We start from the raw sequence: 24,342 nt of genomic DNA on the forward strand, positions 1-24,342 counted from the left end.
TGAAATGCTCAGGGAGATTAGAAAGGCTACAAAAATAGAAAACTCAGTAATGATGGGGGATTTCAACTAACCCCATATTGACTGGGTACATGTCCCCTCAGGACAGGATGTAGAGATCAAATTTCTTCACATTGCTTCTTGGAGCAGCTAGTCCCACAAGGGGAGAGGCAATTCTTGTTTTAGTCCTAAGTGGAGCACAAAATCTGATCCGAGAGGTGAATATAGCTGAACCATTCAGCAATAGCAACCATAATGTAATTAAATTTAACATCCTTGGGTGGGGGGAAAGATACCAAAGAAACCCCCCACAATAGCATTTAACTTCAAAAGTGGGGAACTAAATAAAAATGAGGAAGTTAGCTAAAAGGAAATTAAAGAGAACTGTCACAAGAATGAAATGCCTGCAACCCACATGGAAGCTGTTTAATAACATCATAACAGAGGCTCAAACTAAATGTATACAGTAAATTAAATAAAAAACAGTAAGAGACCCAAAAAATGCCATCATGGCTAAACAATAGAATAAAAGAGGCAGTTAGAGGCCAAAGGCATCCTTTAAAAATTGGAAGTCAAATCCTACTGAGGAAAATAGAAGTATAAATTCTGGCAAGTCAAGTGTAAATGCATAATTATGCAGGCCAAAAAAGAATTTGAAGAGCAACTAGCAAAAGACACAAAAATGATCAGCAAAAAAATGTTTAAGTACTGCACCTCAGAAGCAGAAAGCCTGCCAAAGAATCAGTAGGGCCGCTGGACGATCAAGGTGCCAAAGAAACACTCAAGAAAGGCAAGGCCATTGTGGAGAAGCTAAGTAAATTCTTTGCACTGATCTTCACTGCAGAGGATGTGAGGGAGATTCCCACACCTGAACCATTCTTTTTAGATCTGACAAATCTGAGGAACAATTCCAGAGTGAGGGATCAGTAGAGGAGATTTCGGAACAAACTGATAAATTAGACAGTAATAAGTCACCAGGACCATATGGTATTCGCCCAAGAGTTCTGAAGGAATATGAAATTACAGAAGTACTAACTGTGGTATGTAGTCACTGTACCAGATAATGTAATGCCAAAAAAAAGGCTCCAGAGGTGATCCTGGCAATTATAGGCCAGTAAGCCTTCAGTACCAGGCAAATTGGTTGAAACTATAATAAAGAACAAAGCCTTTGATAATGTCCCATACCAAAAGTTCTTAAGCAAAACAAGCAGTCATGGGGTCAGAGGAAAGGATTTCCCATGGATCAGTACCTGATTAAAAGATAGGAAACAAAGGGTAGGAATAAATTATTGGCTTTCACAAAGGAGAGGATCTGTACTGGGATCTCTGCTGTTCATCATATTCATAAATGATCTGGAAAAGGCTGTGAACAGTGAGGTGTCAAAATTTGAAGACAATACAAAATTATTCAAGAACGTGAATTCCAAAGCTGACTGGGAAGAGTTACAAAGCAATCTTAAAAAACTGGGTGACCAGGCAAGAAAATTAAAGACAAGTGGGTGAGGTAATATCTTTTATTGGACCAACTTCTGTTGGTGAGAGAGAGAAGCTTTCAAGCTTATGCAGAGCTCTTCTTCAGATCAGCTCTGTGTAAGCTCAAAAACTGTCTCTCTCACAAACTGAAGTTGGTCTAATAAAAGATATTACCTCACCCACCTTGTCTCTCTAATATCGTTGGACCAACAACAACACTGCATGGGCAAGAAAATGGCTGATTAAATTCAGTGTTGATAAGTGCAAAGTAATGCACATTGGAAAACATAATCCCAACTATATATACAAAACGATGGGGTCTAAATTAACTATTACCCCTCAAGAAAGAAATTGCAGAGTCATCATGGACAGTCTTCTGGAAACAGCCACTCAGTGTGCAGCAGCAGTCAAACAGCTAACAGAATGTTAGGAACCATTAAGAAAATGATCGATAACAAGACTGAAAATGTCATATTGTCATATATAAACCTATGGTGAACCCATGCCTGGAATACTGTGTGCAATTCTGGTCGCCCTAGCTCAAAAAAAGATGTATTAAAATTGAATAAGATACAGAGAAGGGCAACAAAAATTATTAGGGGTATGGAACAGCTTCCGTATGAGGAGAGATTAAAAAGACTGGGACTGTTCAGTCTGGAAAGGAGACGACTAAGGCAGGATATGATAGAGGTTAATAAAATCATGACTGGTGTGGAGAAAGTGAATTAGGAAGTGTTATTTACCCCTTCACATAACTTACAAACCAGGATTCACCCAATGAAATTAATAGGCAGCCAGTTTAAAACAAACATAAGGAAGTATTTCTTCACACAATGCACAGTCAACCTGTGGAACTCATTGCCAGGGGATGTTGTGAAGGCCAAAAGTATAACTGGGTTCAAAAAAGAATTAGATAAGTTCATGGAGGATAGGTCCATCAATGGCTATTAGCCGAGATGGATAGGAATGCAACCCCATGCTCCAGATGTCTTTTAGCCTTTAAATGCCTGAAGTTGGGACTGGACAACAGGGGATGGATCACTCATTAATTGCCCTGTTCTGTTCATTCCCACCGAAGCATCCAGCTCTGGCCACTGGGGGAGAACAAGACACTGAGCTAGATGGAACACTGGTCTGACCCAATATGGCCATTCTTATGTTCTTAAACACTGTCGGGGATGGTCTAGGTTTACTCTGTCCTGCCTCAGTGCAGGGGGCTGGATTAAATGACCTCTCAAGTCAAGGTCTGCTTTGGCCTAATTCTAAAGCCTGACCCAAGCCCAACTTGACCACAGCCAGTCTAAACCCAACCTGAGCAGATTGAGTTCTTTTCCTACCTGGCCTGAATCTAACACTTGTAGTTGGGTCCCATTGGGTTCTGGTCCTGTTGCAAGGATCTGCTCTCCAGGTCCCTCCCAGCCCTACATTTCTATGATTCTATGAGGGAGTTACACCGGCTTATAACTCTTTACAGAAATTAATATTAATGGGAGTTCCAAACCTAATCCAACCTGCACAAAAATTAAAAAGCCCTAACGTTTCACACTTCAGCCCTGAGTATATCACAATTCTAGTAGGCTGTTGTAGTTCATCAAAGTTCCCAAACTAGAATTCCAGCCTCGAGAGGGTGGACAAGCTGCAGATGTCAGTTCTAGATTTCAAATTGCACTAAGTTCTGAGGCATTTGGATCTAGGGGTTAAGTTCATGCCCATTGCCACTATTAATAACTAGAAGTTGCACAGTGTTCTTGCCAGACAGGGTGGATGTGGTGTTTCATTTACAGACAACTCATAAAAAAGGCGTTACCATTTAAACACTGACATTGAGTTTATTTTCAACATATCTTTGTGAAAATCCTATTCTTTTTACTAAAACTATTAGTTTAATTTATTTGTCTAGAAAACCCCTCATAACATAAATAAATATGTTTTCTATCAATAGAAACTTATTTGAACTGTAAACAGAAGCTGAGGGTTGCTATGGTGTGTTCTTTTGCTCAAAGACTATTTAGTTCATTGAGTGAACAACAATACCTACAGTGAAGGTCATAAAACACAGAGCACAGGAGTAAAACAACTGTCCTCAGCATGGCTCTGCAAAGTCCTTATTTCAAGAAAACCAATGTGATATCGCAAGATCAACAGCAAAGGTATGTACAAGCAGGAAGTTGGATTGATCAGTTTCATTGTAGGTGGGGTTACTTTAACCGATATTTTGTGATATCAAGATATAAGGCAGCTCTCACAGTTTGTTTGTTTTTGTGGTTTTTACAAGCTCAAACACCAAAAGTTATAGGCTGCCTTTAGTTAAAATACACATTCTAAATGAATATTTACCATATATTAGGCTAAAGGGACATTTAAGAGACTCCAAAAGGCGTGTGGGCTGCTGCAGAATGGGAGTACAGAGTGCCCAAGGACATGATGCAGCTTTATTTATTTATACCACTCCCCCTACTCTTAAACATGCCTCTCAGCATTTGATGCAAACAGTATATGGCAGTTGAGATTGCTATTAGCTTTGAGTTCAGTTCAGTCTGAAAACTTCACACACACATACAGTGGTCTCACAAGCTCAACATTTAGCTGAGTCACTCAAGGTTTCAGGGTTCAAAATGAAATTTTTTCACAAGACTATTGAATCCCATTAAGTATGGAGTTGCTGAGGCATCTCTAAAATGAATCCTTCTATTAGGCCCGGTCTACACCTCAAAATTAGATCAACCTAGCTATGTTGCTCAGGGCTATGATAAATTTCACACCCTGAGCACCTTAGTTAGGTTGACCTAAGATCTAGTATAGACACGGCTAAGTCAATGGAAAAATCTCTTCTCATGGAAATGGATCAACTACATTGACAGAAAAAACCCTTCCATCACTGTAAGAAGCGTCTCTACCCTACAGCGGCAGAGCTGCCGTGCCACTGCAGCAGCTATGGTGTAGACATGGCCTTAATTAGAAGATAACATCATAACTTAGAGTTTTTAAACTGTGTCTATGCTGTAGCTACAAGTATAAGAAAGCTGCTGCTATTTACTTATGCTAACTGATCAGAGAGTACACGTTTGACTAAAATCAGAAATACAGTAATATAGGTAAACGCTTCCATATGAATTCTGCATAAAATTTTACTTTTAGTCTCAAATGTCCAGCTTTTCTGAATAGTCCTATAAGGTTGTTAGAAGGAAAGGTTGATGCTTTTAAAAAATTAATAGGGAAGCCAATTTTAATGGGAAATAATGGTTTGGCTCACGTGGGAGTAATTAACTACAACAGGAGCTACACTTGTAATAAGTCAGGCAAAGAATTGAATATTTCACCCCTCATTAGTCAAAGAAGGCAATATGTGAAGCAGGAGCTCTGTTCATTATTGTTGTAACCCCTTTGGGGTTTAGAGAGCATGGCCCCTTTTTCCTAAGAGCCCAGGGGGAGCAGGGAGAGAAAGGAGGGAAACTCCAGGGTGTGGCTTTGGAGCTCCAGGGAGAGAACAGCTGCAGCCTGCAGGTCCTTACAAAGTAAAGCAGCAGAGAACCTGCCTGAAGCCTGGGAACAGGGCTGTCCCTAGCTATTCTGGGGCCCTACGCAGCCCCCTCTGCCCGCCCCCCCCCTCGCAGGAGATGTGTGGGGCCCCAAGCCTCCACGGGGGGGTGGGGGAGGGGGCTGGCATGGGGGGCAGGGAGGAACCACCCCCAAGCACTCACTGGTGGCGTGGCTGAGGCCGGGTCCCTGCACTTCCCGCCACCAATGAGTGCAGGCCCGGCCCTGCTCCAGTCCTCAGGGGTGGGGAGAGATGGGGCTGGGGCGGAGCTGGGGCGGGGTGGAGGCGGAGCAGGGTGGGGGCTGGGACAGGAGGCCATGGGGGAGAGGTGATGAAGGGGCTGGAGCAGCACGCAGATGCGAAGGGCACCAGGAAATTTTGTGCCCTAAGTTTCCTGGTGCCCTTTGCAGCTGCGTACTTTGCATATGGGTAAGGATGGCCCTGCCTGGGAAGGACAGGGTGGCCAACCAGGGACACCCCAGGACAGGAGCCAGAAGGAGTACTGTGCCAGGGAGGAATCACCCGAGAAGGACAGGCCGGAGCTGGACCCAGTATCACGGCTGCCCAGAGCTGCGTGGGGCTGTGAGTACTGGGGCTTGTGACTGCATTGGGAACAAGGAGGGAGGCTGCTAGCTAGTTAAGTGGAGAGGGGGTCGCTCTGTGGGGCTTTGCAGAGAGCGGCAGAAGAGGGCACCAAAGGGGTTTGTTGGGAAAAGTTCACTGGCACCAAAGATGACCAGGAGCACTCAAGACTCACCACTGGACTGGAACTTTGCCCAGGATTCCTGAACTCTGTGTGCAGACACATTGCTCAGTGTCTGCCCTTTCAAACTGTGCTACTACTGGGCCTGTGGGGCCTTGGTTTGGATGCAACCCTGTTTTACCACTCCCCCTATATTTCCCCTTGTTGTTTTTCTCCTCTCATCCCTCTATAAATAAACATTTCCCTTTCTTATATCCATTGTACTTTTCCTGTGGGTGGGTGTGTTCACCCTGGGGGGTTTAGAACAGGTGCCCCTGGGGTGGAAGGGATTTTTCCTGCTGCCTTCCTGCGTGCGCTCTCTCTTGGCCAGAGCTGCCTGCAGAGCAGACTCCATCTTGGCTACGAGGGTGCTACAATTACATCATTAGTAATAGAACATAATGACATATCAGTTTGTTGAGTAGCCATTCCTCCAAGACAGAGATGGGATTAATTGCAGTTAACTCACATGATTAACTCAAAAAAATTAATCGCGATTAATCGCACTGTTAAGCAATAGACTACCAATTGAAATTTATTAAATATTTTTGGATGTTTTTCTACATTTTCAAATATATTGATTTAAATTACCACACAGAATACAAAGTGTACAGTGCTCACTTTTTATTATTATTTTTATTACAAATATTTGCACTGTAAAAATGATAAAAAATAGTATTTTTCAATTCATCTCATACAAGTACTGTAGTGCAATCTCTTTATTGTGAAAGTGCAACTTGCAAATGTAGATTTTTTTACATAACTCCACTCAAAACCAAAACAATGTAAAACTTTAGCGCCTACAAGTCCACTCAGTCCTACTTCTTATTCAGCCAATCTCTAAGACAAACAAGTTTGTTTACATTTATGGGAGATAAGAAGCTCACCGCTTCTTATTTACAATGTCATCTGAACGTGAGAACAGGCGTTCGCATGGCACTTTTGTAGCCGGCATTGCAAGGTATTTACGTGCAAGATATGCTAAATATTCGTATGCCTCTTCATGCTTCAGCCACCATTCCAGAGGACATACTTCCATGCTGATGATGCTCGTTAAAAAAAAAATGCATTAATTAAATGTTGACTGAACTCCTTGGGGGAGAATTCTATGTCTCCTGCTCTGTTTTACCCACATTCTCCCATATATTTCATATTATAGCAGTCTCAGATGATGACCCAGCACATGTTGTTCATTTTAAGAACACTTTCACTGCAGATTTGACAAAATGCAAAGAAGATACCAATGTGAGATTTCCAAAGATAGCTACAGCACTCGATCCAAGGTTTAAGAATCTGAAGGGCCTTCCAAACTCTGAGAGGGACGAGGTGTGGAGCATGCTTTCAGAAGTCTTAAAAGAGCAACACTCCAATGCAGAAATTACAGAACCTGAACCACCAAAAAAGAAAATCAACCTTCTGATGGTTGCCTCTGACTCAGATGATGAAAGTGAACATGCGTCGGTCCACACTGCTTTGGATTGTTATCGAGCAGAACCTGTCATTATCATGGATACATGTCCTCTGGAATGGTGGCCGAAGCACAAAGGGACATATGAATCTTTAGCGCATCTGGCACGTAAATATCTTGCGATGCCGGCTACAACATTGCCATGAGAACGTCTGTTCTAACTTTCAGATGACATTGTAAACAAGAAGCAGGCAGCATTATCTCCTGCAAATGTAAACAAACTTGTTTGCCTGAGTGACTGGCTGAACAAGAAATACAACTGAATGGACTTGTAGGCTCTAAAGTTTTACATTGTTTTATTTTTGAACGCAGTTATTTTTATACATAATTCCACATTTGTAAGTTCAACTTTCATGATAAAGAGACTGCACTACAGTACTTGTATGAGGTGAATTGAAAAATACCATTTATTTTTTATAGCACAAATATTTGTAATAAAAAATAAATATAAGCTGAGCTGAGCACTGTACACTTTGTATTCTGTGTTGTAATAGAAATCAATATATTTAAAAAGGTAGAAAACATCCAAAAATATTTTAAAAAGTGGTATTCTGTTATTGTTTAACAGTGCGATTAATCACAATTAATTTTTTTAATCACTAGACAGCCAGAATAAAAATGCTTAAAACCCATAATTTCAAGCAACTGTGAAAATGTATACCAATAATTATACCAATGAGAAAAGGTTTTAAAATAAACATTGATATTCTGTCAAAATTGTTTTAAAAAATTGAATTCTACTATGCCTATTTTTAAATATGAAGGCCTTTTTAAGTAGCTGCAAAACTAGGAGTAGAATATTAAAAAGAGCCAGAGACATTTAGACACCCGAATCCCCGTTGGGCCCCTTTGAACATCCCAACCTATGTGAACAAAATAACACACATAATTGCATCCTGGTTTTTTGCTTGTGGCCCATAAGACCCACTTCTCTAAAAATCTGGCCCCAGATGAGGTGAAAATGTGGGGAAAGTGGTGTTCTAGGCCATTAGTATTTAGATGATTTAAACAGTCTGTACAGCAGTTGTATTGCAGTTGTTCAAATTATGGCATACACACAGGGTATGTCTGCACTTTGAGCTGGGGTTGTTGTTCCCAACTCCAGGAGACATACCTGCACTAGCTTTGAGAGATCTAGGATGCTGCCTCTCCCTTCTGACATATGGAGGCATAGGAACTGTCCTACCAGAAAAGACTAGTGGGCCATCTAGTCCAGTACCTTGTATCTGACAGTGGCCAATGTCAGATATTCAGAAGAAGGTGTAAAATCCCTCTAATGCACCTACCTAATAGTGCAATATTGCCCCATCTAGTGATCAGCTGCTAGGAGCCTGCGTAATTTTATCTTAGTAATGCAACTCCGTTATTATTCCTGTAACAACTGTCTACTGTTTATTAAACTGGCCTCAACATTCCAGAGAGTCCATTCACATCTGACCTGAGCATTCTAAGGCAGAGCCTCCTGAACCCAGAGCCCCCTTGCCTGGGAGCTGGAGTACTGCCCATCATTGCAGACAAGCTTTGAATCAGTGTCTTCAGTAAAACTATAAAAAGATATTTACAAAGCCGTCTGTCACAAGCAGAGTCCAGTCTGATACATTTTAAATGCTAACAAATGTTGCTGATCCAATTTTGTTTGACTGCGGCTGCCACATTTCTTGAGATTCATGAGGATCTCATCTTTTTTTCTTTCATTTTTGTATTGCTACCTGAAGCATGGGGATTTAGTAATAGAGTTTCTATTTTTAAAAGGTAAATGATGTCTAAGCCAGGTAAGCAGACAACTACAATTAAAGCATTAAAAATGTTTTACTACAACAAGTAAAACTTGTGGTCAAAATTTTCAAACCTGGGTGCCTAATTTTAGGCCTTTAGATCCATATTTGGGAGCCTCGAGAGAAGTAGCTTGATTTTCAGTCAGTGGAAGCTGCACGTGCTGAACACCTTTGAAAATCAGGCCACTTTTATTTAGGTACCTAAATATGCACTTAGGTGATGAACTTTAGGCACTCAAGTTTGTAAACTCTGACCTTATTTTATTTAAGATGAGCTACAGTAGGGTGCCCAGATAGCAAGTATGAAAAATAGGGACAGAGGGTGGGAGGTAATAGGCATCTATATAAGAAAAAGCCCCAAATATTGGGACATCTGGTCACCCTAAGCTACAGTGACTCTATTAGGCAACCAACCACTCAAACAGATGCAGAAAAGCAATAATGAGAAGAAAGCAAAGCTGCTCTCCCTCTCTGAATATGGTGAGGAGATGGCAAATGGAAACCTTCTTAGGTGCTGTTCAAGGAAAATGCTCTTTAGATACTTTAGATTACAAATAACTAATGGATAACAGTTATAATAATAATAATAATAATAATTAATGGAGATATACCTAGAACTGGAAGGGACCCCGAAGGGTCCTCGAGTCCAGCCACCTGCCTTCACTAGGCAGGACCAAGTACTGATTTTGACCCAGATTCCTAAGTGGCCTGGAGCTGCCCCTGCTCCTGAGCTGGTGTAATTAAAAGACCTGCCTGCTAATAATGGCTCCTTGTGTTTGTGGGTATAGATGAGATTGCTGCCTTACTCTAGATTCCTATTACACTGATATCAAGCATAGTCCTTTCATAAATAATTGGTCATGTTATCCCAGTAACTAATGAAGTTCTCTTGGAATTATTTAGACCAATTGCGCAGGGGAAAATGGAAAGATAAAAAAAGATAAAGCAATGTTGTTCTCTTATCTAAGTGCTAAAGCTCCCTCTAGCGATGAGAATGTTCCTTAATCATAGAATCATAGAATCTCAGGGTTGGAAGGGACCTCAGGAGGTCATCTAGTCCAACCCCCTGCTCAAAGCAGGACCAATTCCCAACTAAATCATCCCAGCCAGGGCTTTGTCAAGCCTGGCCTCAAAAACCTCTAAGGAAGGAGAGTCCACCACCTCCCTAGGTAACCCATTCCAGTGCTTCACCACACTCTTAGGTTGGATATTAGGAAAAACTTTTTCACTCAACCTCCCCCACTGCAACTTGAGACCATTACTCCTTGTTCTGTCTTAAGCAATTATAAACATCAAATACAAAATAATAAAGGCCTAGTATGGCTGTTTATTCACACTCTATGCCTTCCTGGCTCTTGGCTGGATTATTGTGATGTGCTTTATCTGGGACTCTAACTGAAAACTATTCATAAATTTCAGCCATGGAAGAACACAGCAGCACAACTGCTCTAGGGCCTTTATCTACAAGAACAACGAGGAGTCCGGTGGCACCTTAAGGACTAACAGATTTATTTGGGCATAAGCTTTCGTGGGTAAAAAACTCACTTCTTCAGATGTTAAAGAAATGGGTTTTTTACCCATGAAAGCTTATGCCCAAATAAATCTATTAGTCTTTAAAGTGCCACTGGACTCCCCGTTGTTTTTGTGGATACAGACTAACATGGCTACCCCTCTGATACTTTGTCTACAAGGGTTTATGAGGTCAGTATGTTGCAAACTGCACCTGCTGCCTGTTATCTCACAAGTATACTTCAAGATTTTATATATAATCTCTTTTAGTAACATGGGACCTAATCAACTGTATCTTAATTTATGCCCCACTATGGTAATTAAGAGCAGTGATGACCGAAGGCCTAGTGTCCCCAGATATAATCTCAAAATGGTGGTAGGATGGATGGTTTTCTCCTTCAAGTGCCACAACTCTACTCTGTAATGCTCTCTCCTCAAACTCTCTGGCCTGTGTTATACAGGAGGCCAGAGGAGATGATCATAATGATCCCTTCTGGCCTTAAATTCTTTGAAGCTCAACCTAAACCATGGAATATCTATGGCAATCTTCCTGGCAAGTCGACAAACACTTTAAATGGCCTTTTTGTAGTTTTCTCACCTATAATTTTAATGATAGTTTGGGCAGAGTGCTGTATACAATATAAAAGGCAAAGAAAGGTTACATGACATACCTGACCATGGCTAAATTGCCATTCAGCAACAGGCCCAAGAATGGAAGAACCCAGACTGCTTCCCCCATTCTAGGGTGGCCAATGCTGACTGATCCTATTAAAATCTCCCGGATTGCTTTCAATAGTCACCGGGAGATAGGTGCTGATTCCGGGAGATTCCAGGCCAATCCTAGAGGGTTGGCAACCCTACCCCACTCCTCTGCTCTCACCTTCACAAAACACCACAGCAAACATGTGACAATCCTGAGAGTTTAGAATAATGCATATTTAATGCAATATAAAAAAAAGTCTCTATTTACACAGGGGGGAAAATTCCATCACATTAGTGAGTTGGGGGAGAGGAAAATAACACTGCATGTTACTGTAACATTCTGCAATGTATGGAAACATAAATATAAAAGAGACTTCTGAAAAATAAACACATTGGAAAGAATTCCAGACCCTTAATTCTGAAACCAAATCCCATGGGCAGAACCAGAGTACCTTAGACTGGAAGGAAACTCAGATATTTTCTGCCATGTGCCAATACACACTGACTTTTCTACCATGTTGACTTCATCACAGTCTTCCCTCCTTCCCCACCTCCAAAGACAAAATTCTCTGCTGATTTGGAAAATGCAGAGAATGCATTTTCATCTATCATTTCCATGAAACAATAAAACCACAATATAGTGTTTAAGGATAAGACTCGTAATCCCAATCCTTCAATCAGAACAACACAGGCTCACCCCTGCGCCTCATGGAGCTCATTATGGGATTGGGATGGGAGTTCTAGCAACAAATTTACCAACTAAAATAATTTCCACCAAAGGCAAAGCAGAAGTTGGTTCCAGATAAGAAAAAATACAGTTGATATTGACTTACACAGTCTGATTTTTCTAACTATTGTATAGTTTAAATAGTTTAGATCTTGGAGAAATTACGTAGTTTAAAATAATGTTTTTTTAAAAAGCAGTGCATGTTATCCTCAGCCATCCAGTCAAGTTTTGCATAGCTTAAACTACAACCTCTTCTTGTGGTCAAGTGAAATTAATATCTAAACATCTGAGATTTTTTTCCCCACAGAAAAACATCTTAAAACATTATTTTCTTAGGGAGGGAAAAAAAGCAAATTATACATGTGTAGAAAAGAATGAAATGATATGATTTTTTTCAAATAAAAGTTTACAGTTCGTATCACCATTGTAAATCAAGAACATCATTAAAACTCTATCTGAGAGTTCTGGATGCTGCCATTACATAAACACAGGCCTGCGGAACAAACTACACACAGCAAACTCCTAACCAGAGTTTCTGCCACTTACAGTGTCCCTTTTAAAAAATGTCCCAGACACAGTCCCTCCCTCCCGCCTGCCCCCCCCAAAAGAAAAAGGCCTATTGGTACATTAGAATCAGACTATGTGGATACCTACGTCAAGTCCTATTAAGCATCAACATACACTAATAAAAAGAGAGCAGCATAAAACAAAAACCATCATAATTCCAAATGAGCCTCCCACTATAATATCCTTTCTGGGTAACCAGAAATGTTTACAGGTACGTGATAAGAGAGGAAAGTAGTGCATTATCTAAAAGCATTCCTTAAACCATCTTTTTATTTAATAATATTAATGATGATTTGAACATACAGTAAGGAATTTCACAGCAATGTCCAATACATCACCCTTAAACTCACCCTGCTGTGTGTTAATGGTATGGTAGCAGCGCTGTTTGATGACTTCTAATCCCTAAGGAAAGTGGAGTAATTTAAAGCATAAAGTTCCATTTTTAGCTCTTGATCGCCTTGTTTCTGAAGCAGTAGATGTGTCAGAAAATCATAGTATTGTAATGTTTTCTAAAGTCCTTTTATTTTACAGGCATGTCACAACCACCATCCCAGTGCATACTGTGTCCAGAGAAGCAGCGAGAGAACAGCTAGTCCCATGTGTAGACTCCTACCTAGCCTACCTTGGTTTAAGATCAAAATTCCCAATTTGATAAACACTCCCCTCTCTTCTCAGTTAGTAGGGTCAGAGTCAGAAAGATCTGTTTTAACGGCTAGGTGCTTGTCTGTCTCTGAGATGGACACGTAGGCCCTGATCGTGCATCAAGAATGCACTCACTTAACTGGAGCACTGAAAAGGTGCAAGAATCCACACTTGTGCATCCCAATTTAGGATTGGAGCCTTAGAATGTCACCTTAGACAGAGTCCAGACAAAGGCATCTGGGAGTGGGTTATAATTAGTAGGGGTTCCAGTTTAGCTATGTATCCACCTGGATGATTTTTATATACTTTTAAATTATTATTGATTCACTTCTTGTGGACATCGCCGAAGAAATGGGTCTTAAGGAGAGATGTGAATAAAGACCCGGCAGGGGCTTGGTGAACCAGAACTGGGAAGTATTCTACATATAGGAGGTGGCTTGAAGATTGTAATGAGACATCTGGGATTCCAAACTCTTTTCTTATATTCAAAATAAGAAGTAATTGTGGTAAGTAGGTGGTGTCTCTTGGCAAATTCTGACCTTTTACAGGCAATCGCTGTAAGTTTACATATAGATTCAGATCTAAATAGAGATATAGATCTCTCCCCTCCCTCAGAGACCCCACTGCTGATCTACCAGGAATTGAAGTCCGGAGTGCACTGACTGATAAACACATGGGACCTTAGGCTCAAAGTTAAAAATGGCCTCCGGCTTCAGCTTGCTTGTAAATGCCACCAAATGGCAATCTCACCTCAGATGGCTAATCAGCCTCATGCACTGTACCCTGAAGAGCAATCTGGGATGCAAGTCACTGAGCAGACCCAGAGGGGGAATCCAGCAAAGTAGCAGGGTAGACTGGGAAATGGCTCGTTTTTTCAGTTCAGTGGCATTTATAAGGAAGATGAGGCTAGAGGACAGTTTTACTGTTCAGCTCCCGCTGGATGTGTTTAGTGAGTCTGTCACAGTGCACCCAGGAGCTTGTAGCAGATGGTCAGCTCCTTGTCTAGAGAGCAGTAAGCAATTCAAGGTCTCTCCTTTTGAACCAATTTTTGATTTTTCAGGCCTGCAGGAGTTTTCAATGGGAGTTTTCTTAGTCAGGCCTGAAATTAAGAGGCTTTCAAAGTGTGAAACTAACATTGATCCCTGGAAAGACCTTATTCTAAACAAACAGAAATTCCCTCCTGATAAGAGTTCAAAGCCAAGTCCCCAGCAGCTGTCTGCACTGGTTTCCACTCCCTCTGGGATCAATATTCATGAGCCAGCCTGGTTTCCAATGGAGACAGTAAACACACTGGGGAAGCCAGCAACTATCAGGGGGTTCTGTTTCAGTTGTACACACAGACTAAAACTAACCCTGGCAAACTCGGCAGCACACATCACACCAGGCTTTGCTACAAACACAGCCGCTGTTCTAGGGACTTTGAGATCAACGTCAAGTGGTCTTGCCTGCACAGAGCAGCAGCAGCTGGTGTCTCAGAAGCTGAGAATTAGGACTTGCTGGCTGCAGCTGGTATCTTTAGCCTTTGGTAAGGATTGTTCTTTTTAAGATTATTATTACAGTGAAGCTTCTCTTAGCAATCACCCAATGGGGCAACACAAACCAGCTGCCTAGTAGAAGTGGGTTATTAAGTAAAGGGGAAACAAAATAGCACATAGGTCGCCTGTTGGAGGTTGGGTTCTTAGTGCAGATTCCTTGCCAAATCCTGAAAGAAAGTGCTGGGGGAGAAAGGGATGCAGGAGAGAGAGCTGTGGAATTGGAGGGTCTTGGAGAGCATCTCCTCTTAGCCTTCCTAGTGGTGACAACATATCGCGTCACAGGGGAGACACAGATGGGAAGCAGATCAACTGGATTCAGGAGAACCACCTCCGCTGGATACCAGTTACCAGCAGCCAGACCTTTGGTGGAACTCGCCTCATCCTCGTCTCCTTCTCTCAGCACCACCCAGCATGGGAAAGCTCTGCCTGCCAATCGGGTCTTAGCACAACAGGCAGCCCGGGCCCGGGAGGAGGAGCAGGCAGCACTGCAGAGGGACCCAGTTCGGCAGGACAAGATCTGGAGGGAGTTTATGGATGCTGAGTGGAGGGGAAGAAAATATTGGTAAGTACCCCAATTCCAGTTTCACATCCACATCGTAACACTGCCACTACTCAGAGACTTAGGATATATCTACACTCTAGCTGGAAGGGGTAATTTCCAGCTCAAGTAGATATGCCTGCACTAGCTCTGATCAAACTAGCATGATAAAGACAGAAGTGTTGCTGTGGTGGTATGAGTGGCAGGATGGGCTAGCCATGCCAGTATGTACCTAGGGTCTCAGATGGGATCACACTCAGGGTAGCTAGCCCAGCCTGACGTTTGCACTGCTGTGGCTACACTCTGTATTTAGTGCACTTACTCTGATTGAGCTACTGTGGGTATGTCGACTTGAGCTGGAAATCACACCTACGCTCAGTGCGGACATACCCTGAGGGCCTGATCCAAAACCCATTAAGTCAATGGAAAGACTTCCACTAAATGGACTTTGGATCAGGCCCTAATCCTGCAACTGCTGAGAGTAAACACTATCTCTGTTCTCCTCTTTTTTGCAATACTCTATTGGAGCGGATCTCCTGGCAAGTCATGCTTGAGCAGAAACAGAGACACTAAAGAACCCCAGGCTTAATACTGCTCAGCTGTATATGTCCACACTGTGAGGATACAAATGTGACACCATCTATAATTGATTGCACAGATGCTGATATTATTGCCTGTTCTCAAATTCTTGGAAGTGGCTGAAGTAGAGATTGGACAGAGTGTTCTGCCAAAAAATTATTTGTACTTCAACCCTGCAAATCTCTTGAGTGCCCCTAACCCTGCACATATAGACACACACACACACAGGGAAAATCCCATTGTTACTAATATATCAGCAGAGTGTACAACAGGGGTCGGCAACCTTTCAGAAGTGCTGTGCCGAGTCTTCATTCATTCACTCTAATTTAAGGTTTCACGTGCCGGTAATACATTTTAACGTTCTTAGAAGGTCTCTTTCTATAAGTCTATAATATATAACTAAATTATTGTTGTAAGTAAAGTAAATAAGGTTTTTTAAATGTTTAAGAAGCTTCATTTAAAATTAAATAAAATGCAGAGCCCCCCAGACCAATGGCCAGGACCCAGGCAGTGTGAGTGCCACTGAAAATTAGCTCACGTGCCGCCTTCGGCACCCGTGCCATAGGCTGCCTACCCCTGGTATACAGCATGCCCAGGGCATAAATTATGCTTTGACTGGGTATATACAGAGCTGATCTGATGGAACCAGGCATTAAGATCTCTCTCTCTCTCTCTCTCTCTCTCTCTCTCTCTCTCACACACACACACACACACACTCTCTCTCTCTCTCTCTCTCTCTCTCTCTATTTGTGGTCATTCTCCAATTTACAACATAAACGTGCCCACTAGAAGAATATCTTTGGTAAAAGCAAGGTTAGCTTGAGTTCTGATTGTATGCCAACCTCATCCAGCCAGACACCAGGGAAGCAAGGTAATAAGTAGGCGATCAGCTACCATGACCTCTCCTTGAATTCAGTGGGAAGGAGGGAAGAGAAGATCTTTTGGTAGCTCCTCTTCTCCCTCCTGCAGGTGGCACCAACCCTAGCAGTGATTGCTTCTTTCCTCCGGGACACATTTTTAACTTCTGTCTTTGCCTCTTTAACTCAGCCTCCAGGTGAGAGGAACAAAGCTCCACAGCAGCCCCACATCCCCACACAGAGCTTGGGACGGGAGAAGTCCTCTCCAGTCTGGTAGCCTAGGAATGAAAGAGGGTGTAAGGAAATGGGACCAGTGGGCGGATTTTCATATGATGAAGCCCAGGCATTCCCTGATTACTAGTACTTCAGAATACAAATATAGTATTATCCAGATCGGATATGTTTGTACAGCGCCTAGCACAATGGGACCCTGATCTTGGCTGGGGCCTCTAGACACTACTGAGATATGAAAATATATAATAATAAATACAATGCCAATTTATTATTATTATATGCTAAGTTGCACTGCAGGACTTTCACACCACAGTAGCAGTGTCCACATGGTGAGTTACAGCACAGCAAGCTAGTGAGCTGTAGATTTACACCGTGGTTTGCCATGAAGTAACTCACCAGGAAGGCAAGCCCTTAGAAGCACCTTCTCTCCACAGATACCAAAGCACTTTACAAAGATGGCTATACTGTCATTTGCCCCATTTTACAGATGGGGAAAGTGAAGGGATTTGCCCAGACTCACAAAGCAAATTAGTGGCAGAGCCAGGAATAGGACTCAGGTTTCCTGACTCATAATCCTGCGATCATGCCACAGCTTCCAGTTTGTCCATTCGCACAAAACACTGTAGCAGGTGGCTGCTCCCATACCTGCAAATAAAGCTTAGCATGACAACAAAGAATGCCATTGCAGGAAGGAGGTGTTAAGCACAGAGAGCTTTATGACTGTAAGAAACTGTTCTCCTATTAAACTAGTCTGAGCAGCACGAAATGGATGGATTGTAAATGTCGGATTTGGAACTTAAATAGACTCTCAAATGGCAGACACAATAGTGGCAAGTCAGCAAACAAACTTCTCTTTATTAAGTTACTTTTCTAAGGAAAGCGCATACTTCAGGTGCTTCTGCTTGCCTGTTATTTTTAAAATAGATAATCGCCTGTAAGGCTGTGAAAATCAAAGAGAATATTGCTATGTTTGTTCTTGTTAGGAGGAATTTCTTTCCATTAACATGGCTATTAACTAGAAAAATGAAGGTAGAATACCTAGAATTCTGGCTAAGCCTGGGGATTACTCTGTCAAAGTTTGGGTATTGTTAGTAATAACTTTTAATTGACACTAGTGGATCTCTGGGTTGTGGGTTGCTGGAAACGGAATTTTCATTGCGAGAAAAAGCATGCAAAGACAGACATCAGAGCAGCATCTATTATTGGCATGATAGGAGAGATTGCTGGCAAGCCAGCAACCATAACGCAGACGTCTTTGAAACACAAGAGCTCATCCACATGTTTTGGAGCTGACACTCTTGAACTTTTAGCCAATTCGGTAAATGGAGATGTTTGCAACTCCTGCTAAGAGCAGATCAACATGTCTGCACCACGTGAAACCATTCTGTGTATCCACTGTGTGTGTGTGATTCTAATTGTTCAGATGCCACAGCGATGAGCATGATAGAAGAACATGAATTAACAACTTGTGGCCCAGTTGTGTTCAAATTCAGAGCTGGATTCATTCTGAGAAGAATGTACAGCTTGGTTCTAAAATAAAGTCTGACTGTACCAAGATATTCTAGTCACACAACTGAGGTAAAAATTATCTGGAGAGAGAGAGCGGTACAGTAGCGACCCACAAAACCCTGATCTATATTAAAAGGCAAAATCACTATTGTAATTATCTGACTACTTCTGTTGAGAGGAAAGAGTTTGTCCTGAGAAAATGTGAGTGAAAACCTTTAATTTATTATTTGTTACTGGGACTATCTTACTATGTGTTTGTATACTGCCTAGCATAGTGTGATCCCAATTGTGATGGGGGTCTTCCATTAATACCCACTTCTGCTCAAAGGGACATCTATAGTCATTGCAAATATTTATGCATTTAAAATAGGTCAAAATAATCTCTTAATCAGGGGCTGAGCCTGCTCATTTTCTCTTTTAAAAAGAAAAGAAACCTAAAATTAACTGATCACTTGGAATCACTATTCTTGACTTTTGAAGCTTTATTCTATGATAGCAAATCAGGTTTATTTTAAATCATAGAAAACTTATTAAACTAAAGTACAGAATAGGAATGAGTCATTTAAGTTAAAAACTTTTTCTTTTCTTTTCCAAGGTACCAGAATTGGGGCTTTATGAAGGACTATGATCCAATGGTAGGTTACACATAAATTTACTAACTTAATCCAGGCTCTTTTTGGTTTACAACAGGATTTCTAGTAAGCTAATATTCTAAATTGAGCCATCCTTGAAAGTAATTTGTCAAATTGTTTAAGATTAACAACTGCAGGAAAATATGCCCAAGGAATCTGAAGTGCCACTCATCTGCTATTCTCGTTCTAAGCAGATGGAATGCACTGTGTGAGTATTTCACCTCAGTTTTGATTAAAGTACAAATGCCATAAAAGGACTGACATTTTTAAAGGGTGCTTGAAGAATCAGCCTAGGAAGGAATTTAAGAAATATTGTCAGCACAATAGAATCTGAGTCATTTATTTAAAAAAAAAACCAACACATCATCATCTTGCTCGACAAGTTTATAAATGGGATTATATGATGTGGTTGCCTATAATAGCAGGATACTGGACTTGATGACTTGGGGAGCGGGGGGAGGATATCTTCCATTTTATGTTCTTGCCATCACCAACCACCACAGTTGGTCCTGACTGACAGCCCATGTAATGCTGTTGAAGTCAACGGGTTTGCATGGGAAGTCATGCTCCCAATGATAAATTTCACATTCACTGCAAATGGGAGCAGTATCAGGTCATTGCTTGAAGCAGAATTTCCCCTCCAGATAACACTCCCCTTCTTAGAATATAGGTATCTTATCACAAAAATGTACACTGATGACTTTGAATCCAATCCTGCAGCTCATACTCAGGCAAAACTCCTCCTTGGAGTAATTGGACATTTGCCTGTGTAAGGACACAGGACCAAACCATTTATATTTTAAAATACCAAATGACTGCAAAAAATTTTTTAAATGTATGATTCAACCAGCCAATCTGAAACCACTTTATCCTGATGAAAGTTGGTGCATTAAATTACCATGTGCTCAGACTGTTCTTTGATTGGTTCACAGAGCTAAGTTCTTGGGTGCCATTTCTTTAAAGACTGCTGACCCTTGGTGAATAAGATGGTATACCACTTTTCAACAGCAAATTAAGCTGTGTCTTCTTGGAAGCTGATGGGGTGTCACCAATTTCAGTTAGCTTAATAAATGATTAAGTTAACTGTCTCTACAGAGCATTTTCACATAAATTCAATATATAAAACATCAGGTAAAATTTTTCAAAACATCTGAGTGACTTCGGATCTTGGGTCTCATTGACTTTCATTTTCTTTTTTGAAAATGGGAATTAGAGGCTGTTGAAAATTTACCCATAATCTTAAGCAAGGGTCTTTCCATTTATTTTTTCCAGGGTAAGAAAAAGGAGCAGGAGCAACTGCCCGAGTATATGCCTGTGTTCTCAGACAAAATTCCCAACACCACCAACCAGACTATCGGCAGTAGAATGAACACTGACATTGGCAAAACTCTAGTAAACATGGATTATTTCCTCAGCCATGGAAGACAAAAGAAGAAACTTGAGCATGAGTTCCAGCCCTCCTAGTGTTGGAAAGAAAATATCCCTAACAAGATATGTGGCAGGATTCAAGCTAACAATCTTTTTAGAGTCTCACAGTAAAGAAGTTACAAAGCATCAAATCCTTTCCTGATATCATTGTCTGGCATGGCATTTTTTCATGAGCAAAGGTGGACCTTGTGCTTAAAAATCTTCTGGGGAGATCTTCTTAATATTTGGAGTGATCGGATTAGAGTGGATATAAACATGTGGTGTTTAGATCACAGGGTCCAATCATGCTCCCATCAAAAAAAATGGCATTAACTTCAGAGGGAACAGGGTCACCACCAGAAAAGAAACCCTAACTTATCTAAGATTGATCACAAGATCTTGCCAGATGCAAGATATTATAATATTTTAATTTCAAAGTAATCAGTGCACTAGATAGCAGCAGTCCCTTGTGTTCCGTTTATCTAGCTAGGGTTTTAAAATCACGCTCCCCATCACCTCAATGTCTAACCTCATCACTGAAAGTAAAAACCAAGATGAAGAAAACCTCTGTTCTAATTTTTCTCCCTACTTCTGTGGAAATGGATACAGTTTTTCATGTTTTTAATTTGCTTTTTCCCTTTTCCTTCCTTTTACTACTACTACTTCCTTCCTCTTTCTCTTCTCCTCTCTCTCTGTCTGTCTGATTTAGTTGTGTCTGGGGGAACACTAACACAAAGAACAGGGTTTTACTCTGCTCTGAAGGCAGTGGTAGTCATTCTGATCTCCTTCAGTGATAAGTTCCAAGGTTCTGTTGCCCAGAAAACCTGGTCTCCCATTCTTATAAGCGTCACCCTTGAGTTTAACAGATGCATAGCTCCTGAAGAATGTAGTTGCCCAGGAGGTCATCATCATGGTGAGAAAGGGAGCATTCTTTAAGATATCTAGAATCAATTCTATGGAGGGGCTTGAAGGCAAGGATGAAGGCTTTGGTTTGACCAGGGAATGAGAGTACGATACAGAGCACTGAGAATGCGAAAAGGATGACTGTTTTCTGAACTAATGTTAGCTGTTTAAGGTTGGAGTGCTCAGACCAAGGTAAAGAGGGCTTTAGCAATCCAGCCTGCAGATCCTGAAAGTATGGATCACTGTAGCAAAGTTACCACCCAAATACAACAGGGCACAATGCTCTAGTCAGACGTCAGTGGAAAGGCATTTTTCTGTAGTTGCAGCTATTTCAGACTCCAGCAGCAGGGGGCAGCCCAAACGCACTCAAAAGGTGGGGACCAATTTGACAACTGAGAGCTAGCCACCCTCAATAGAAGGTGAGGTGATGGGATTTCAGCAAGGCAAAGGGACATTTTGGAGCTGGTGCTCTCTGTGCTAGGGAGTAAAGGAGATGTAGATGTAGATGCCACCTGCTGCCATTTAAGACCATGGCAACGCACAGTTCCCCTAATGGTTTCACCTATGTTTTAAAGGCTGGGGAGAGAATTGATCCTTGTAGGCTGCAACAGCTGAGCTCTCTGGAGATGGAGGAACACCACAATCTGCCAGCAGCCTGAAAGGAGGACTGGCTCCATTTCATTGTTTTGCTGTTGACCCTAGAGGAGATGCAGGAGTCTTCTATAGTAAATGGTCTCAAAACAACTGTATAGAGTTGCACAAAGCAGGGGTGACATAGCCATCATCCTGACAGTCCATGCTCTCTCCTGGGGCTGAGGACTGCTTCCCCTTCTTCCCCCACCACAGCATCTAAAAGAGGTAGAGAAGAGACCAGGTGTTCCCCCATCTCTACATTGATCAGCGGAGCTTGCTGGCTACAAAGGGGAGTGAATGCTACCCCACCTAAGCACACAGAGATGTGCTCACTCTGTGTGCTAGAAAGTCCAGCACTGCATCCAAGACTAGCCTGTGCAGCTTGCAATTTACATTATCTCCTGGGAAATTAACATTCAGTTCTGGGCTGTAATTAGATTCCTGATCCTGAGAGATACTGTGCAGCCCCAACTCCCATTATGGTAGGAGTTACATGCTGAGTTGCAGGTGGTCAGTACCTCTCAGGATCAAGCTCTTATCCAGCATCATGTAAGAGCAGCTCATTTATAACTGGGGCCCTACCAAATTCACCGCCACGAAAAATGCGTCACGGACCGTGAAATCTGGTCTCCCCCACCATGAAATCTGGTCTTTCGTGTGCTTTTACTCTACACTATACAGATTTCACAAAGACCAGCATTTCTCCAGTTGGGGGTCCTGACCCAAAAGGAAGTTGAGCGGGGGGTCGCAAGGTTATTTTAGGGGCGTTGAAGTATTGCCACCCTTACTTCTGCGCTGCCTTCAGAGCTGGCAGGCCGGAGAGTGGCTGCTGTTGGCCGGACACCCAGTTGTGAAGGCAGCACCCCGCCAGCAGCAGTGCAGAAGTAAGGCTGGCAATACCATACCATGCCACCCTTGCTTCTGCGCTGCTGCCTTTGGAGCTGGGAGGCTGGAGAGTGGCGGCTGCTGACTGAGGGCCCAGCTCTGCAGGCAGCAGTGCAGAAGTAAGGGTGGCAATATCATACCATGTCATCCTTACTTCTGCGCTGCTGCTGGCGGCGGCTCTGCCTTCAGAGATGGGCTCCCACCCAGCAGCCGCCACTCTCCAGCTGCCCAGCTCTGAAGGCAGCGCCACTGCCAGCAGCAGCACAGAAGTAAGAGTTGCAGTACTGCAACTGCCCCCCAATAACCTTGTGACCCCCCCCATACACAACTCCTTTTCAGGTCAGGACCCCTACAATTACAACACCATGAAATTTCAGATTTAAATAACTGAAATCATGAAATTTACTATTTTTAAAATCCTATGATCATGAAATTGACCAAAAATGGACTGTGAATTTGGTAGGGCCCTATTTATAACTCATTCAGCAAAGAACACTGAAAGCACATGAGGTTACATGCCTAGCAACCGGCAGGTGGCACTCCAGACCAAACAATCCCTTGGAAAGAGAACTAAGGGAAAGCAATGTTACGCAATTATTTAAAAAATTAACATTCCTATTGGCAGCATGCCAGATTCCCAGCATGGTTACCCCTGTGTAAATCCAGAGTAACTCCACTGAAGAATTACTCCAGATTTACACTGGGGTAGCTGAGTACATTCTCTCTCTCTTTTAAATTGGATTAAAAGCATCAAGCAAAATAATGCTACAGTAATTTCAGGGGGGTGGGATGTGAGGAGGTTCCAGTGAAATGTCATACTGGTTTGTCTTTTTAATTAAAATGTCTTGGCTTTAACTGATTAAAAAAATCATTTATTTTGCGCAACTATTTTGATTTATTGCTGGAATGAGTTGCTGTGCATCATCAGTGTTAAATCAGGCTATTCTGTGCAGAGGTTTTGCCATGATGGAAATGAGAGAAGGAACATTTCACATCTTTGTTACTTGGCAATGGAAGTTCTTTGGGTCAAGTAACGGAAATGGCTTCATTTCAGAACTGTGTAGTGTCCATGAGGATGTGGAATTTGGGTAGAAATTAGATTTTAACTCTAAGGGCCCGATTCTGCCTTAGGGTATATGTCTACACTGCAGTTGGGGGGTGTGATTGTAGCTCAGGTAGGCATACCCGCTCTAGCTTTAATCTAGCTAGCATGGCTAAAAAAATACTCTGGCACAGGCTGTACAAACCCATCTGAAATCAGCCTGTCAAGCTAGCTAGTTTAAAGCTACCTGAGCACCAATATTGCCTCCGCTTGCAAAGCAGATGTCCTCTTAGATACACTGTTGCAACTCTCATTGAAATTCTGTGCACAAGCACACAGAAATTAGATCTATGTGTCTAAAGGAAGACTGGTGCATAGGAGATTTATACTTGAGGGGGTTGAAATTAGAGCTGGTCAAAAAAATGCTGTAAACTTGTATTGCTGGGTT

General features: G+C 42.0%; 1 protein-coding gene across 1 annotated transcript; it reads left to right on the top strand.

The window, feature by feature from the left end:
- The first annotated feature begins 14,531 nt into the window (after nucleotides 1–14,531).
- On the top strand, nucleotides 14,532–20,583 carry C3H2orf50 (chromosome 3 C2orf50 homolog). The gene is made up of 4 exons (XM_039531631.1): nucleotides 14,532–14,665; nucleotides 14,958–15,237; nucleotides 18,988–19,027; nucleotides 20,297–20,583. The coding sequence occupies exons 2-4, from the start codon at nucleotides 14,969–14,971 to the stop codon at nucleotides 20,486–20,488; spliced, it is 501 nt and encodes a 166-aa protein (XP_039387565.1). The 5' UTR covers nucleotides 14,532–14,665; nucleotides 14,958–14,968; the 3' UTR covers nucleotides 20,489–20,583.
- Nucleotides 20,584–24,342: the final 3,759 nt, after the last annotated feature.

This window comes from Mauremys reevesii, linkage group 3, assembly GCF_016161935.1.
Source record: "Mauremys reevesii isolate NIE-2019 linkage group 3, ASM1616193v1, whole genome shotgun sequence".
Taxonomy (NCBI): Eukaryota; Metazoa; Chordata; order Testudines; family Geoemydidae; genus Mauremys; species Mauremys reevesii.